The 17,354-nt window shown below is 44.1% G+C and overlaps 1 protein-coding gene across 1 annotated transcript in view; it reads right to left on the bottom strand.

Moving 5' to 3' along the window:
* The window catches only part of HMCN1 (hemicentin 1), a 1,183,532-nt gene that overhangs the window by 219,095 nt on the left and 947,083 nt on the right, over window positions 1-17,354 (bottom strand). The window contains exons 81-84 of the mRNA XM_086956029.1: window positions 13,884-14,153; window positions 10,268-10,458; window positions 1,712-1,925; window positions 178-312 (exon numbers count right to left, since the gene is read on the bottom strand). Of these exons, the coding sequence (XP_086812155.1) occupies window positions 178-312; window positions 1,712-1,925; window positions 10,268-10,458; window positions 13,884-14,153 (810 nt within the window). The remainder of the gene's footprint in view (window positions 1-177; window positions 313-1,711; window positions 1,926-10,267; window positions 10,459-13,883; window positions 14,154-17,354) is intronic.

Here is a 17,354-nt window from a genome sequence, read left to right as displayed (position 1 = left end):
CATTGGCTTGGGTAGGATCTGCTGATCAAATGATAGAACACAAATGTTATATATTGCTATTTGTTGGTTGGTCCTAAGAATCAGTATCTGCAATGGGAGTTGACTAGCACCTTCTCCATTTTTTCCTTTTGCCTAAATATTTTTTAAATCACCAAGCAGAAAACCTGAAAGATATACCTTTGACGTAGACAAATCCAATAGCCTTGATCGAGCCAACCGCGTTTTCTGCTGTGCACACATAAGTGCCCGAGTCATCCTTCAGTACCCTTTCAATGACCAGTTGGCTGTGCCCATTCACACTGTCGAACTGTGCTAGGTTCACAAAGCAAAATTCATGTTATGGTTCAATAACGAGAAGTGGGACACAGTATCTACCCTTCAGTAAAATATAGACATGTGAAACTCAATTCTTGCAAGTTAGGAGTACTTTCTTATTAGTAAATGCCAGCCTCCATGGGTACCACAATTTTTTGTTGCTGCTTCAACAATTTAACACTGGTCAATGCTTGATGATGTCTAAATCACCCTTAGACGAGTGACTCACAGAAAACAAAAATGACTGGATGTACTCAGCTACATTTATTTATTCCACACTGGAAGTTACTGTTCATTGCTAATTTAGTGTAAACAGACTTTCAATTCAGTCGGGATGTGACGGGCTATCTAAGGCTCTTTGCATTGAGATAACACAGTTAGAGATGTAGTAATGCCTGATATATCTCACTTAGGTGTGTTGACTCTGATTGGCCCTTATAGCCCAATAGTAAACTGCAAGCCAGTTGTGTCTAACATAGGTCCAACAGGGCAGACTCCATGCCAGATTATATAAACACAAGATACATTTACACACAAATGCTCTAAATGGAACTATATCTTAAACTTATATGATGTTGTGTGCAGGAATGATGCAAGAATTCGAAGTGCTCTTAGAAAAATAAAATGTTCTGTTAGATCACTCCTGTCTCTGCAGGTTGCTGAATTGGGACTTGCGGCAGTAGATAGTTTGTCAAAATATCAAGAAAAAAGTATTGTGGAGCCAAAATATTTATGCTAGATATTGAGAACGAAAATATTCTAAAGGTAAGTGCTCTAAGGTAAGTACAGATTTACTATTCTTAAAGCCACATTTACATACCTTGAAAATATATACATTGTCAAGGTACATACACATGATGTTAAGTATTGTAAAGCCACAATTACCTATAGATACTAACATGTAATATTTAGGCTTCTATATTTTGGCCCATACTATTGTTTCCTCAATATAAGTCGCAGGCCATGGAAGTGTAGCATAAAGGAGTCTATGTCCTGGGATACTGTCTGTTTCAAGGGCATGATCACGTCATTCTGTGCACACTCAAAACCAAACACATTCTTTGAAAAACAACTTGTAAGATCACCCATCAGTAAACAGAAGGAGAGATGCCAGCATGTGATCTACAGCAACATATCCTGAAAACAATATCATACAGCTACATAAATGCATCATAAGATATAACACAACAAAACCTAATATTTACCCCCCTCACCAAGTGTTCATTTGACACCCACATGATGCTGTTTAGACAATCGCAATAGTGAATGTAAATGCATACATTTACAAACATGCTACCTTTGAGGACCTAATTGGGTCTGGTTCATGACTTCATGATACATTTGTAGGCTCGGTGTGCCATATGGACCTCAGCATCTGAGGAAGAAGGCCACTCACCAGGGATGATGTTGTTGTTGAAGGTCCATGTGATCATAGGTAACGGGACACCAGTGGCCTTGCAGGAGAGTCTGAGCTGCTCGCCCTTGTTCAATGCCACATCTCCCGGCAGCTCAGTGAATGTCGGGGGCACATGTACCAACAAGCTGACCGTGTGCTCAGCCTCGCCTGCTGCATTGCTAGCAACACAGGTGTAACTCCCAGTGTCTTCAGGCTACACCGAAATACACAAAAAGCAAAATACATTGTCACTTATTTGAACAAAAATACATCTTCATATGAATAAATTCTGCTTTGCAGCATAAGTCTGTTGATGAAGTCAAACTCTGAATCCAACGCCTACAATATCTGCCTAAACATTCAGTTGACTCCTCATTTTAGCTTATGATAAGTGAAGGCATATTTTGCCACCCACATCGCTGTCTCCTTCATCTCATTCCCCTTTGGGGTCCACAGTCACTTGCCGTTTGCCACGAAACACAAGGTGCTTTTTCACCCGAGATTAAATTGACACTATTAATTTTCTCCACAACTGCTGTTCACTTCAACCTGATCCACAAGCACACAATTCACCACACTTGTTGTTTCAATCAGAAAATACCTTGATTAGCTCCAGTTCTACATAAAAGTAAACCCTGCATCAGCCTCTTCATTGGCCTCTCAAGATCCCTGCAAACTCCTTAACAAAATCATCAACTTCCCATTTACTGTGTTCGACCTATATCAAGTGAGCACCATCTCAGAGTTCAACCAAAACAAGATGGACTGGCTCTAAGTACAAAACAGGGCCATGAATGAGTTTCTCCCACTGGTCTTCAAAGAAACTCACTTCCAACAGCTAGAACTTTGACAAACTCAAACCCTCTGTACTCGGCTCAGAATTTGGAAAAAATAAGCCGGTAAGACAGCTTTGTAGTCAAATGTATCTGCCTGAGAGTGCTCATAAGCACAGATGAATCTTGAATTATCCACATCAACTGACTCAGCAATCTCAGAGATATTAAGGTAGAGGATCACCAAGCACAGTCATGATAACCCCCTGCCCCATCCGAATGGAGGGTGCTGGGGCAATGTCTCATTGTAGAGAATGCAAACCTGTGCTTTGTATGTGTTTTTAATGTTACTTACAATGCAGGCCTTGCTGATTGCTAACATGCATGGTCACTGTTTGGCCATTGGATGCACTGAAATGTTTTGACAAAACGTAAGGCTAGAAAACGTGCCTGCTTATTATCTAACAAGAGCTGTTTGAAATTTATAAACTAACACAGGTTCGATAGTCACATTTTCTGAGGGACTGTGGGAAAGTGCCCCTTTTTAACATGGTCACCCCCACTTTTTGCCTGGTATTTCAAGTGATTTCAACTGGAAGCACACTGGGTCACTGTTAACCAGTACCCAGTGGCAGATCTCTTTACCAAAACTGTCCAGTTGTTTCTCCCTATTAAATGCTATCCTTGGTACCTAGGGTCTGAGGTACTAAAGAGGGTTCCTACGGGCTGCGGTTTGAATTGTGCCACCCTAAGACACCCCTCACCAAACACATGCAAGCATTCCACTGCAGGGTGTATTTTTTGGTGCAGACAGAAGTGAAAACACAACATGCCACACATCCCTGTATTACGATGGACAATCAATTGCGCCCTAAAAACAGGCACGTTGTCTGACGACTGGAAACGTGCCGATGTCAAACCCCTGCTCAAGAAGCCCTCCGCAAAACAGGCTGACCTCAAGAACTATGGACCCATCTCTCGCCTCCCCTTTGCCGCCAAAGTCATCAAGATAATCGCCAACACCCAGCTAACGCACTTCTTAGAAACTAACAACATCCTCGACTCATCTCTGTCCGAATTCCGCAGCAAACACAGCACAGAGACCGCTCTCCTAGCCACCACTGCTGACATCCGCACCCTCCTCGATCAAGTCCACACTGCAGCCCTCATTCTACTAGACCTCTCAGCAGCCTTCGACACCGTCTCCCACTGCACATTATCCTCCAGACTCCACGACGCTAGCATACAGGGAACTGACTTAGGCTGGATTTCCTCTTTCCTCTCTGGCAGAACACAAAGACTCTCTGAACCCACAGAGATCAAATGTGGAGTACCCCAATGATCCTCCCTCAGACCCATGCTCTTTAACATCTACATGGCCCCCCTTACAACCATCGTCAAAAAACACAGACTCAGCATAGTGTCCAATGCCGACAACACCCAGCTTATTCTCTTCCTCACCAAGGAACCCAACAACACCAGGCACAGTTTCCAGGAAGTAATGAAGAATGTTGCATCCTGGATGAGCAGCAGCTGCCAGAAGTTCAACTCAGAGAAAACAGAAGCCCTACGTGGGTCGACACCTGGTGGCCCCCCGCCCTCGGAAACCCTCCCACCCTCACAGACCACGCCCGCAACCTCGGCATCATATTTGACTCCTCACTCACCATGAACTGACAGATCAATGCTGTGTCCTCCACATGCTTCAACACCCTCTGCATACTCTGCAAGACCTTCAAATGGATCCCCCCCGACTCCAGGAAGACCGTCACCCACGCGATCATCACCAGCAGGCTGGACTATGGAAACACGCTCTACGCCGGAATCAACAAATCACTCATTCGCAAACTCCAGACCATCCAGAACGCCGCAGCCAGACTCGACCTCAGCATCCCACGACACAACCACATCACCCAGCACCTCTGCAACCTCCACTGGCTCACTGTCGATAAAAGAGTTACCTTCAAGCTGCTCGCACATGCCTACAAAGCTCTCCACAACACCGGACCCCAATACTTCAACAAAAGAATCTCCTTCCACACCCACAAGAGAAACCTCCTTTCCACCGGCCTAGCCCTTGCCGAAATCCCCAGCATCCACAGAGCCAGAACGGGTGGCAGATCGTTCTCCTACCTCGCAAACAAGAACTGGAACAAACTCCTCCTCAGCATCAGGCGATACCCTACACTGCAAGCCTTCAGAAATGACCTCAAGACATGGTTCTTCAGATGACCTCGGAGCTGCCTAAACTGCCACCCCCCTCAGCGCCATGAGACCCTTACAGGTGAGTAGTGCACTCTATAAATCCCTGATTGATCGATGTCCCCTAAACACTACATGTAGTAATTGTAGGCCACCCCTACAGCAGGCCTTGCAGCCCTAAGGCAGGGTGCCTTATACTAAATGTGTGGACATATTTGCTTGGGCAAATATGCCTCTGTGCTGATCAGTTCTATTGCTGCCAGTACAGGGAACAGGGAAGCTATTTTGAGTAAATGTGCTGGACACTGGTGAAAATGAGTTCCTAAGCTACATGATGGCTTCACTGAAAATAGGAATGTTTGGGATAGAAAATCTAGTATTTATAAACCCACAATGATTCGAGTGTTGGATTTATTAATATATGCATCCAGAGGGCACCTTAGAGGTACCCCAAGAAAACCTACCATTCACTGACTGGTTTCTGCCAGCCTGCCACCAGATACAAGTTTCTGACCCCCAAGGGTGAGAGCCTTTTGCTCTCAGAAGGGCGGGAGGAAAGCCTGCTTTGAAAGAGGGTGTTCACATACCCTCCTACAGGATGACCTGCTGGTTAGAATTCCAAGACAGGGGAGCTTCAAAGAAGCCACTGCCTTTGAAATGTGAGTCTGGCTCCCCTCACAGAAGAGGAAGCCGACCCCCTTTGTTCAGAGCCCTTTGGCATCTGGACAGGTGGAAAAAGTAGCTGGTCAGCTAGGCGTCCCATTCCCTAGGCTAGTACCACCACTAAGGTGTACTAATCTGAAGTAGACACAACTTTTCAGAGTAAGCCATCTTGGTGATGGCAAACTTAGGAATTCTGGGACGGGGTTATGCCTAGTTTCCGCAGGAAGTGGTCATAAAGGGGGCGTAGTGACCCCAGACATAAGTAGCCCTTGGCTACAACCCTACACTTCCCTAACACCCATAAATTCTGAATTTAGGAGACCCCAATTGCACCAGAAAATCATATCCTGCCGACCTGAATAAAGACGAAGGACGTGAAGAGTTACAAAGAGCAAGAACAAAAGATCCAGTAACTGACTTGGCGCCGACCCTGCTTGCCTGCCTACTGACTTCGACAAGTGCACCAAAAGCCAACTTTTTCTGAAGCTGCCGTGTCTCCAAAGCCTGGGAGACCGGTCAGCACTTCGCCAGGAACCAAAAACTCCCATGAAGTAGCGGACCTGCTTCCCTACATCCTGGATTCCTCCAATGAGACAAGTGAGGACTCCAAGACTGTGAAAACCTGACACCTAAGGACACCACTGCATCTGTCACTCTAAGCTCGAGTTGAAGTGATCCAATGGTGCCAGCATGGCCCCCTAGCCCTCCAGAGACCGAGTCCACTGTGGTTTCACCCCTCATGAACTCTCCGACGTCAGCTTTAGCCTCTGTTTACAGTCCCCTCTATAGTAACAGCTACTGTTAAGAAAATCCCGAAGCCTAAGTACACCTCTGCACCCATCGCCCCAGGCTCATGGAGAAGAGGACTAAATGTGTCCCCACATCCCTGAGCATTATAAGGCCTGACCCCCCCGACTCCCCGAATGCTCAGCCCGACTGGCCTTCCAGTCCAAGCCTGCAGCTTCTTTACGCAAAAACCGATCCCCATGGACTAACACTTGGCACCCAATGCTGTTTTGCACCCCGGCATCCAGCCATCCTAGTGCCGCTGGTGGTGTATTGCAGGTGCAGGTGATGCCTTGGACCATGCCCAACACTCACCTTAGGTCCAGGAGTTTGGTCCCGTAAGTCGCTGTATTATAATTAAATGCCGTACTTGTGGAAACCTTTCCATTCTCTAAATATCTTTAATAAACACAACAGCTAAAATGTGATCAAGGGTATTCATTGTGGGAAAACAGGAGCTATGTTTAAGATGACTTCCCCTTGCTTCATGGAACACTATGCATAAGAAAGGTATATAAGGTACAAAGGTTAGTCACATGAACTGGTTGCTCGAGGGATGCTGCACTACAGAGTTCCAACTAAAGGCCTTATGGCAGAATAAGCAATGCGGGTGGGGCTACACGACTTGGTATATACACGTAAACTCATGTAACTACACTCTTAGACAGGAAACTTTAAGTTAGACAGGGGTTAGAATAACTAATTAGAAATATGTGATGACATATGATGGTGGTGTCTCGAACCTTTGCCCTACATATATACTGTTTGCTAAGCTGTTATTCTTATGCACATTGTGTGTAGAATATTGTATGAATAGTGTAAATAAATGCATTTTTTATTTATATTAAGTTATTGAGAAGAACCCAGCTGCGTCAACTAGGGCATCCCCGCGCTGAAATGTTCAACTGGATGGGAGCGGAGGGAAAGCCAACGTATTCTGGAATAAACATGCTTTCAGTTGCTTCCTGAAAGTGGATTCCAGGGGCTAAGGCAGATGTAAAGAAGGAGATAGTCCAGAGTTTGGGGGCAAGATCACTGAATGAAGGACCATCCTGTCTGATCAGCTTTATTTGCGGGACACAAGCAAGGAGATCTGACGAGTGAAGAAGAAGGGTATGAAAATAGGGGTGTAATATGTGAAGGGTGAAGAATATACGTATGAAGATAGGGGTGTAATAGCTGACATAAAGATTCATGGCCTTTTTGAAAGCTGGCTCTGGAGGCAAGGCACAACGATTTGAAGATGGTGTGCTATGCCGCAGGAAGCCAATGAAGATCTCTAAGCTGTGCTGAAATGGGCTGATGGTGACAGATGTTAAGTAAGAGTTATGCTGCAGCATTGTGGATTACTTAGAGTTGCTGTGGGAGTGCTTGAGGGAGACCTACATGAAGAGAATCACCATAGTTCAGTTGAGAAGTAATCAGTGCCTTGATTAAGGATTTGCAGGCATTTACAGGTAGCGGAGGAAGGATCTTTTTGAAGCAATTGGCAGTCACGTTCACAATGTGGCAATTTAAGGAGAATTTGGAATTTAACCCATTTCCCAGACTTTGTACTTCCACTTCGGAAGCAGGTGGTTGAGAAAGTTCACTGCAGAATCCGGAGACCATAGTGTAGACTGGTTTCCCAAAAGCCACACCTCTGTTTTGTCTCCATTGAATTTCAAACAACTGATTGACACATTTATCAATACAGACATACAAGTTTGGAATTGTCCTAGGCGAGAGAGACACAAAGATTGCAAAATCAAAGAAAGTAATGGTAGCAGTAAGTGGTAAAAGTGAAACATTAAATAAAGTTTGGCTGAGGGCTATTCACTGATAACCCCGCAAAGTTGGTTATAAGAAGTGGAGTTGAAATATAATAAATTATAATAAAATAATATAAATGACATTAAAAAAACAGATTTAAGGAATAGGAGGTGGATGAGCTCTAACATAGAACCTGCAGATAAGAGATTCTCTGACAGGATGTATATGAATTCTAAAACTATGGTCCTTATGACCCAATATTAGCATAACTCAGTGGGTAAAGGCTAAAGATACCTGCTAGTTACCTATTTCACAAAAGTTTCAATATACTTTAGGGGCTTAAGAAATGTACCAGGAGAGACCTCAATATTTTGAGAGTACCACAACTGCAGACGAATATTCGCTTATAAAGGATCTCACCATTATAGTGCTTTTGAGTTATTTTCCTACACCTATGATGATCCATGCACTTCACATGGAGGGGTTACTCTGAAACACTAGAACCATAACTAAGGAGTCCTTGCTACTGTGCCACAGTATATGGACCAGTTTGTAAAATATATGTAACATGTATAACAGACATGGAATCAAGATTAGGAACATACCATAAAGGAAGCGGTGAAGGGCAAAGTAAATTAGAAGAGACGATCCTTTTTAGAAACTCCCTAACTTTTAAGAGACTGTGAAGCAAGTCCAATGAACAGTTTCAGGGTGGCCAGTCTGAAGCAATAGTCTCCTCTTCTCACGGATCTAGAACGGTGGACATTTAGTCCATGACAGAGGAGCGTTCATCGTATGCTTGCACTGGGAGAATAAAAAGTGGAGGTAAATGAGTGGGAGCCAATTTGGCCATGCAGCTATAAGCGCAAAATAGGATTCTGAATTCGATACCTGCTCAGAGTTTTTCAGATACTGATGTGTCTTGTTTAATTTTTGCATTTGTTTGAAATGTTTACATAAAATTTGCATATAGACACATTTTATTGGTAAGTACTCATGTTATAGCTTTGAATGTAGGTACTTGAACCTTGGAATACAGCTCTGTATAGATAATACCTGGTTAATCACCAATGCCAGGGAGTAGCTCTAAGTTAAAATGCATGTGTCATTCATTCAAGCATTCTCATTTATATCCATGACTAAAAGATGGAAGAATATTTGTAAAAAGTAATTACTTTTACTAATCTGTTCCCTTTGTAGTTTTTTTACACAAAAGCCTTTTCTGTGTGTTTTCTGTTGCCAAAGGGCAGTCAGGCCTTTAGTATAATTGCACAAATGCTTGGGTGGCACACTGCATTTATACTTCCAGGCCTGTTCCTCTGCTAATTTAGGATCTGTCAGATCCTTTGATCAACACACTTGTCTCCCCTACCAATCAAGCAAAGAAAATACAATTCATTCATGCTTTAGGAGCACTAGTAAAAACAAAACTATTGCGGCGCCGACGCAGCTTCTTACTATTACAGCCACCCATTTACAAGAATAGGACTAGAATCCTACTTTCACTATACTGGACCATTTCCATGCATTGGTGTTCATGTTTGGAGGGAATCGTTGTTGGACTAAAGAACTAGGGGGCAGATTTATGAGGCCCTTGCGCCACGTTTACGCCACTGTTGCGTCACGCAAGGCGGCGTAAACGTGGCGCATCCCTACGAACGATTTACAACGTGACGCATCTAGGCAGATGCGTCACGTTGTAAAGCCCTGCGCCGCTTGTGGGCGTTCCGGCGCAGGGTGGGCGTTCCGGGGCAGGTGCGCCTCGCAAAAGTGGCTGAGTGAAATCTATGAGATTTCACTCAGTCACTTTTAAGCCAATGCTGCGTCAAAAGCCTGCGCCTGCCTGAATCAGGCGTAGGTCTTGACGCAGCATTGTTAAAATGGGGCACCCCCGAGCCTTGCTGGAGCTGCGTCGCGCTTGCGACGCAACTCCAGCAGTGCGCCACATTTCCGGTACAGATGCGTCACGCATCTGTGCCGTTTTTGCACCATGGTGCGCCGCATTATAAATGCGGCGCACCATGGCTGGCGGAGCTGTGGCGCACTGTGGCGCATGTTAACTGGCGCATCCCTGGGGATGCGCCAGTTAACATAAATCTGCCCCTCGGTAAGGTAATAACGGTAAACTGCCTACGCCGGTAGTATCCCTGGAGCTAACAGATGCAATCACTGAAATATTAGATCGTACCTATTTTCCTATTCATTTATCACAATCATAGGACACCTCGGAGGACATCTCTATGTATATAGAAGACAATTTACTCAATAGTTAGAAGCAGTGCATGCCCCAAGACGATTATCCTGCACATCCGCCTTAGGCCACAGGTCTAGAGGATCCACCGAAGCAGTGGATCAAGGTTAAGAAGCAAATAACACCTACCACAGCAATGTCCAGGATCAAATCTCCATACTGCATGATGGAGTGCTTCCTAACAGCGTCTTGGAGAGGTCTGAGGTCTTTCTGCCAGGCTATCTCAGGCGTTGGAATTCCGTCCGCTGTGCAGGGCAGGACAGCTTGGGAGCCTTGCACCACCGAATAGTCTTTAATTGTTGTGCTGATTGTTGGTGGGACTGTTCAAAGTACAAAGAAACTGGGATTAATTTTTACATTTTCATATCAGCCAGTTCTACTAGAGAAAGAGCCTGAACCTAGGAAAGAAACACAGTGCTATTGCTCATTTCTGGGGCTTTTAAATTATACCTGACGCAAGTGATGCTTCATCGGCTATGAGATCATACACCGATCCTGTAATCCCGCTCATTCTCACTCTTTCCCCAGGTCCTCATCAACAGAACAAGGGATTAAGGAAACATTAGTTAAGAGGTCTTCGCTCCATGGAGCACGCATATTGGCCAGGACTCACCTTGATTGGAGGGAATATTGTCCTTGCTGTGAGGAGTCCATATTGCATCATTAGCGAAATAAAAAGTTTGCTAGCTCTAAAGCACAAAAATAGGGGGTTTGGAACCCTTTAGTGGAACAACCCAAAACTGCTTATGTTTAGATGCAACAAAGCTTACGTTGTTACAGTTCCGAAGATGTCAGCTGACATTTACCAGAATAACACGAAGTTCAGAAGGCATATTGAAAGAAAACCATCAAAAGGCTCATATTTGTACAGAATGGCAAATAAATTAAAGGGGCAGGCAGGCAAAAGTCCAGGACTGCTTTCCAGCGAAGGGCTATAATTTCCTTACCAAAATTACCATTGAAAATTAATTTGTTGGTAGACATGGTTGGAATAAAATCACAATGTAAAATGTGTGTGGACTCAGGAAGGTTAAAAGTGTCTGGGCCAGATGAACAAAAACAGTATACATTTGTACTTGTTGCAATACTACTGTTAGCAGGTGCAGATTTATTGTTCTTTGTTATTCACAGACATGCTTGAAGGAAGGATACAAAGCTGCACCAGTTACAGGATTTTAAAAGTTGCTATTTCCCCAGTGCATATATTGGACATGCAATACAGTTATGTGTAAGGAATAGCTCCACTGTGCAATTGCACTTATTTTTCCTCCAGAGGGAAAAGATGTATTTCCATGAAGCACCCACCTTCCATACAACCTTATTAGGTTTTAAGAAGTTGGAGTCACCTTCCCATCCTGGAAGGGTATTTACTCAAGCCTTCTAATGGAGCAAATCTCTGACCATTTACAGAGATGAAAAGGGTTTAAAAGGAGTGTGTAAATATCTTGAGGATCACAAGTGTGTGGGCCTTCATAAACTCCAAAGGCAAACTATGTCTTGATCTACCTTCTATTCTATGCTTGCATTACTTCTGTGTAATTGTTCACAGCCGAGGCCTACCATAACACAGTAGTAAATGTATTCACACCTGCTCAGTTTCCTTTTGTGGATACCTCACAGACACAAACAGAGTCTTTATTGGCTGAAATTGTAGTTTATGTTTCCAAATGGCATTGCGACTTGGTCCTGCTAATGTCCTTAAAGTAGAACACAACCCTGGAATACCTTTGTTTGTGAATGATGGTCACTGTTTGTACGCCGTGTGCTAATATGGAAACCCAGTTTGAGATCAACCATTCCCAGCAACAACAGGGACTAACAGAAAAAATAAAATAAAACAATTTATCATGTTTTGGTTTTAAAGAAAGTGTGTGCTCCACTGTTGTATTTGAGAGGTTAGCATGGCATATTTGGGTCTTATATGTTAATTTCCAAACAGAAATTTAGAAAGTAAAAAGATCTCCAGACAGTGAAAAAACAAGACCATCATACCATGTCACTCATATAGCAAGGGTATGAATGTTGCTAATGCAAGAAAGGAAAATGGGCCCTTCTGTACATAGTGTGGTGGTAAAAGGCACCCATAAAAGGCCACTTCACAGCAGTGGGCCATGGTGCGCCTACAGCACTACTGATGTCTACGCCCCTAGATAATATTCGGCATTTGCAACGCAAACTGAGTTGAACTTCAAGTTTGGCTTTGAGGAAACAGAAGAAATATTAGCTTAGAAGAAATCTTAGACCCTGCTTCAGAGTTTGTCGTAATCCAGTTGCTTTATGTAGCTCCAAATAAATAACTATATCTTGAGGTATGGTTCTTTTCTGGTGCGATAAATAGCTCTAATTACGAGTTTCTGGGGAATAACAAGCGGATTCTGGTGCTTACTGCACCAAAATTCATATGGTCCAGTAAATAACATATACTTGTCCTCTATGGGTGAGATATTTACTGCACCCAATAATTAGCGCATGCAGTTATTACCACTCAAATTATCATTCTAACTCCAAAGCACACAGGGGTTTATGCAGGGGTTGGAAGACACCGACCTACACGTAATCAGGGCTCTAGACATCAATTAGTTTTGCTTAGTCAGGTGCAACATCCTATTAGTCCTCTGGAATGGAATGGAATGGAATGAGGATTTGTAAAGCGCGTTGGCTACCCAGGGGCGTCCCAGCGCTGTAGGGAACTTGAGCTAATCCGGAGAGGTGGGAAGAGGGAGGCTAGGTTTTGGTTTTAAACAGAGGTTTTGCTGAACAGAGGTTTTGCTGAATAGCCAGGTTTTCTGCAATGTCCTTAACAGTTTGGCCTGATGCTGAAGAGAAGCTTTGCATCCTTAATGCAATGTACTATATAGAAATTAAAGCCCAGCTAATAGGCACAAATCCTTAAGGGTAGAGGAACCCTATATGTACCCTCCATGAGTAGCCCCAATTTCTTGGTATCACACTACTATGTCCCAGTTGATGATCACCCACAAGGAGCTGGGTCATGGGATAAAGATAGGTAAGCCAATAACATACAAATGTATCTAGAAACTAGCAAGATTGCTTCAAGATAAAGAAAAACAAATGGTGAAGCATGTGTCAGATAAAAGTAGTGGACCATTGAAAAAAATACTCATTATACTGGGTTATCCCCATTCCTTTTACAGAAAATGAGATCTGTAAATTCTGCAATACTAAAAGTCCACATTTTATTTCAAGGGAGACACAGAGGTTTTGGAAACAGTGTAGGATGTGGCACAAACAACAGTGTCTATAAAGGCAGAATATGGGGATGCAGAGATTGCTGCTTTGGGAGCCTTCCCTCGGTTATTTAAGTCAAAAACATGTCACTGTCTATCATAGATCTGAAAATATATAAAGGAGCAGAAGTCAGGTTAACTGCAGAGCATGGCCAGGCCACTGAATACATTACATGAACACTAAGGGGCATATTTATGAGAGGATTGCGTAACCTTTGCACCACACAAAGTGCTACATGTGTGACGCAAGCCTCTAAGTAATATTTATGAAGCCACGCAAAACTACATTGTGTGTAACTTGCTGCACTGCCCTATGCCAACGTTCCCGTAAATATGCTTCCAAGTGAGACCAGTACAAATCTATGAAGAGCTGCTGTGCTTTGGTGCCATTTGATGAAACATTCCCAGACTTCCTTTCTAAAAAAAATGTCATGCACCTTCCATACTGTGGTGTACCAAGACCTACCAATGTGTTGCCTCCTGTCAAGCCAACTTACCATGGACAATTAGCTCCATACTGGATCTGCTTGATCCCACCGCGTTGACGGCAGTGCAGGTGTATCGCCCGGCATCTTCAGGCTGAATAAATGCCAATTGGAGAGACCCAGAGCTGAGAATCCTGTGGCGCACAGACTCGATGAGCTGCTGCCCATCCTTATGCCAGGCAATGTCAGGAGTAGGGTAACCTTCAGCCTCACACACAAGAGCAACAGACTTGTCCACAATGGCGGTGTATTCCTTAGGGTGCGTGCTGATGACCGGTGGAACTGCAATAGAATTGTGAAGAACAAACACTTTTGTTATAAGGGGATTTACTTCAGTTTTTGCCTGCCATGTGTATGCCTTAGTGATTGAAGAACTCTACAAATGTCACTGAACAGCCTAAATGCTTAAGCGGAATCCACCGTATAATCTCTTCTGGCTTTTTTTCGTCCTAATTGGTACACCTTGGTTGGCCGGGGGGACGGATCACCATTGACTAGATCAGCGTTCTCCAAATACGGTCCTGGGGGGTCAGATCAATGCCAGATTTTTAGCATATCCCCCTTTTGATAAATGTAGTTATCTTAAAAATCTGGCATGGATTCGACCCTCCAGGACCGGTTCTGGACAACCCTAGTCTGGAGACCTAAACTGAGAAGAAATGCCCGAAATTAGACGATGCTAGCTGATGACATAGTCAAAAAGGGAGTTATGAGCAGAGTGGAGCAGCCTGGAAGGACAGGGGCGTAATCGAGGCCCCCGCAGACCCGGGGTGCGGGGGCGCACACTGTTAACCTCAAATGTGTCCCCCTTGGGCTGGTCAGCTGCAACCAAATAAAACACTTAGAAGCAGCAAGGCAGTAAGGGAATGGGTAATGGGGCCCCTCACCTTAGCTTGCATGGTGCCCCCTTAAGGTTTTGTTACGCCACTGCAGGAGGAATGTGATGCATGAAATTTAGAACAGACAAAATTGGACATCGTGATGATAGGCCTTTATATGCGGAGAACATTTATTAGCAGAAGCGTAGCTTCGGGGGTGTTCGGGTTTTACAACCCCCTACCAAAGGTATTTTCTGTAAAATAGTTGGGTACAGGTGCTTTCTGTCAGTTATGGTGCGGTGCTTGTTGGATTCCACAAGGAATTTCTACATACACACCAGTGGCGTAACAAAGGTCCCCGCAGGCCCCGCAATGCGTGGGGGCCCCCGAGCTTCAGGGGACCCCCTCAGCACAGTCCCCTGGCCTGAGTGCTCCTGAGTGAGTCCAGAGGGGGCCCCTCAATATGCTTTGCAGATGGGCCCCCTCAAATTTAGTTACGCCACTGATATACACAAACAAAAACGCACACACACTCTCTCCTTCTCTGCTTTGAAAGTATTTATTGGTTATTTTACAACTTATTGTGTTTTCTCCCACTTAGTACTCATACCAATCAGCATTCGTCTCCTTTTCCACTGCTCCTTTATCCCCTCTCATGTGCCTTGCTTGTCGTATGATGCATTCTGACATTATATTCCAGCGAGTTTTTTGGTAAATCCGAAGTCCCCTACCCCACAATTTTACTGACAAAGCTACGTCCCTCTATATTAGGGTCCTTAATAGTAATGGAATTACAAAAGAAGGTCGGTTTGGGATTATTTTAATACCCTTTCTGCCCATGTGAGTTTCAGAAAGCTCCAGTGAGCCTGCAAAAAGGAAAGGGATTGACTGTTCAAGGACTGAGTATTCAGAGACGAATTTAAAAGTGAGGCGACACTACAGCATAGGGCCTGCACTTCTGGAATATAAACACTGGGAGGAGCTATTGCCCAATTTATACAGAGGTTATCCATTTCATGTTTACTTTCGATTTCCTGCGCAGCCCCATCAAAGTACAAAACACAGTTATACCGGCCCAGAAATAGCGTTTCAACTAGGGCAGGCATGGATGCTTTAAGTTGGTCTCTTTAAGACATTTTAGTTTTCTCAGCGAAGATGAAAGAATGAAGCCCCTGAAACCATACACAATTTGCAGGCAAAACTATTTATGTCTAGAATCCCTGGAGTGTGTGATTTCCTCGCGCCTAACCCTGGGTAGTTACTTAGAAAATCTGTCAGAGAAGAAAGATTCATTTCTTTTTTAGGTTGAGCCTGAGTCAGTGCGCATGTGCTGCTCTGTGATACTTGATGTAGTGTAGTATGGAAGAGAAGCCCCATTAACTCTCTGCCCATATTTTTCATTGGCTTGTGTCTTTGTCACATTATCCTTCTGATTCAGTAATTGGCTTGTTAGTCCCTCCTTAGCAAGGCCTGGTCTTTATTTATAACCTCCCATGGCTACTGGCCCCTTTACTTTGGCTGTTGAACGGTGCGTCTTTTTAAGTCTGTAAGCACTACTTTCTTTAATGTGTTTTTTACTACTGCAGGCAAGACATGATTTCCTGCAACATTAAGCGCGTGATGCGCGCTTTCATTTTACAAGCAGCCCATCACTTGTTTAATATATGCCCGAGCCCCGCGTATGATCACGGAGCACGCTTAATTTAATATACAGGCGCAGCGCATGATGTTGTTGCACGGCGCCCATTTTATCATTATTTTCTTTTTTTATTAGTTTCCCCTTAAGGAGTGGGTGTAAAATGGTAAGGCTTGGTAGCCTGACATTACACTATTAACAGCGTGTGATGTGAGCTTTCATTTTACAAACAGCTCGTCACCTGTTTAATATATGCATGATCACGGCGCCCGCTTAATTTAATATGCACGGGGGGCTGACTGCTTACTGCAGAGACCGGCCAGCACTGGAGCAGAAGTGCAGCGAAGCGGGTCTGCCTATGAAAAGATGGCAGCCCAAAGCGCATCTAAAGAAACAAAACCATGAGAACTGAAGTCAGCTCCTGTGCCTCATAAGCTGACATGTAAAGCAGACCCCGAAAGGAAGTGCTCACTCAACCGAGGCTGGGCAGCCAGTAAACTACAAGTAGGCAAGATGCAGTTTTATTCACCAACGGGCATTGTAAAACTGAAAGTGCGCATGGCACGCTGAAAATAAAAACAACAATGAATGAAGGCAGCGCTAGAATCTGCTGGGGCAGTGTAGGAATGTTTTTATTAAAATAAAGAGTAAATAGACCTGCAAACAGACCTGGTCTTGCTCTTCTCGTGACCCTTCTGTCGGACGTTTTTCAGCCAGGACACCACACAACGTGGGCAGAAAACATTACTGTGGAGAGCCATTTATAAACCAGCTAAAGCAGCTCATGTCCTATCTGCAGCAAAAGAAACTCATTAAAGAAAAGGAGGATGTGACGTAACTGCCAGATCTGCTGACTTTGGAACCAGGGAACCAGGTTTGAGTCGCAACGTTGGCTCAACATCGTGTGATTCTGGGCAAATCACTTAATCTCCCTGTGTCTGCGAAAAAAATTAATGTGTCCCAGTGTAACCTAACTGGTGTACGTGTAAAGCGCTCCAATACATTCGGGTTGAGTTTGCGATACACAAA

The sequence above is a fragment of the Lissotriton vulgaris genome, chromosome 1_1 (genome assembly GCF_964263255.1).
Source record: "Lissotriton vulgaris chromosome 1_1, aLisVul1.2, whole genome shotgun sequence".
Taxonomy (NCBI): Eukaryota; Metazoa; Chordata; class Amphibia; order Caudata; family Salamandridae; genus Lissotriton; species Lissotriton vulgaris.
Note: the sequence above shows the minus strand (reverse complement) of the source record. Positions and strands in the feature narration are given on the sequence as shown.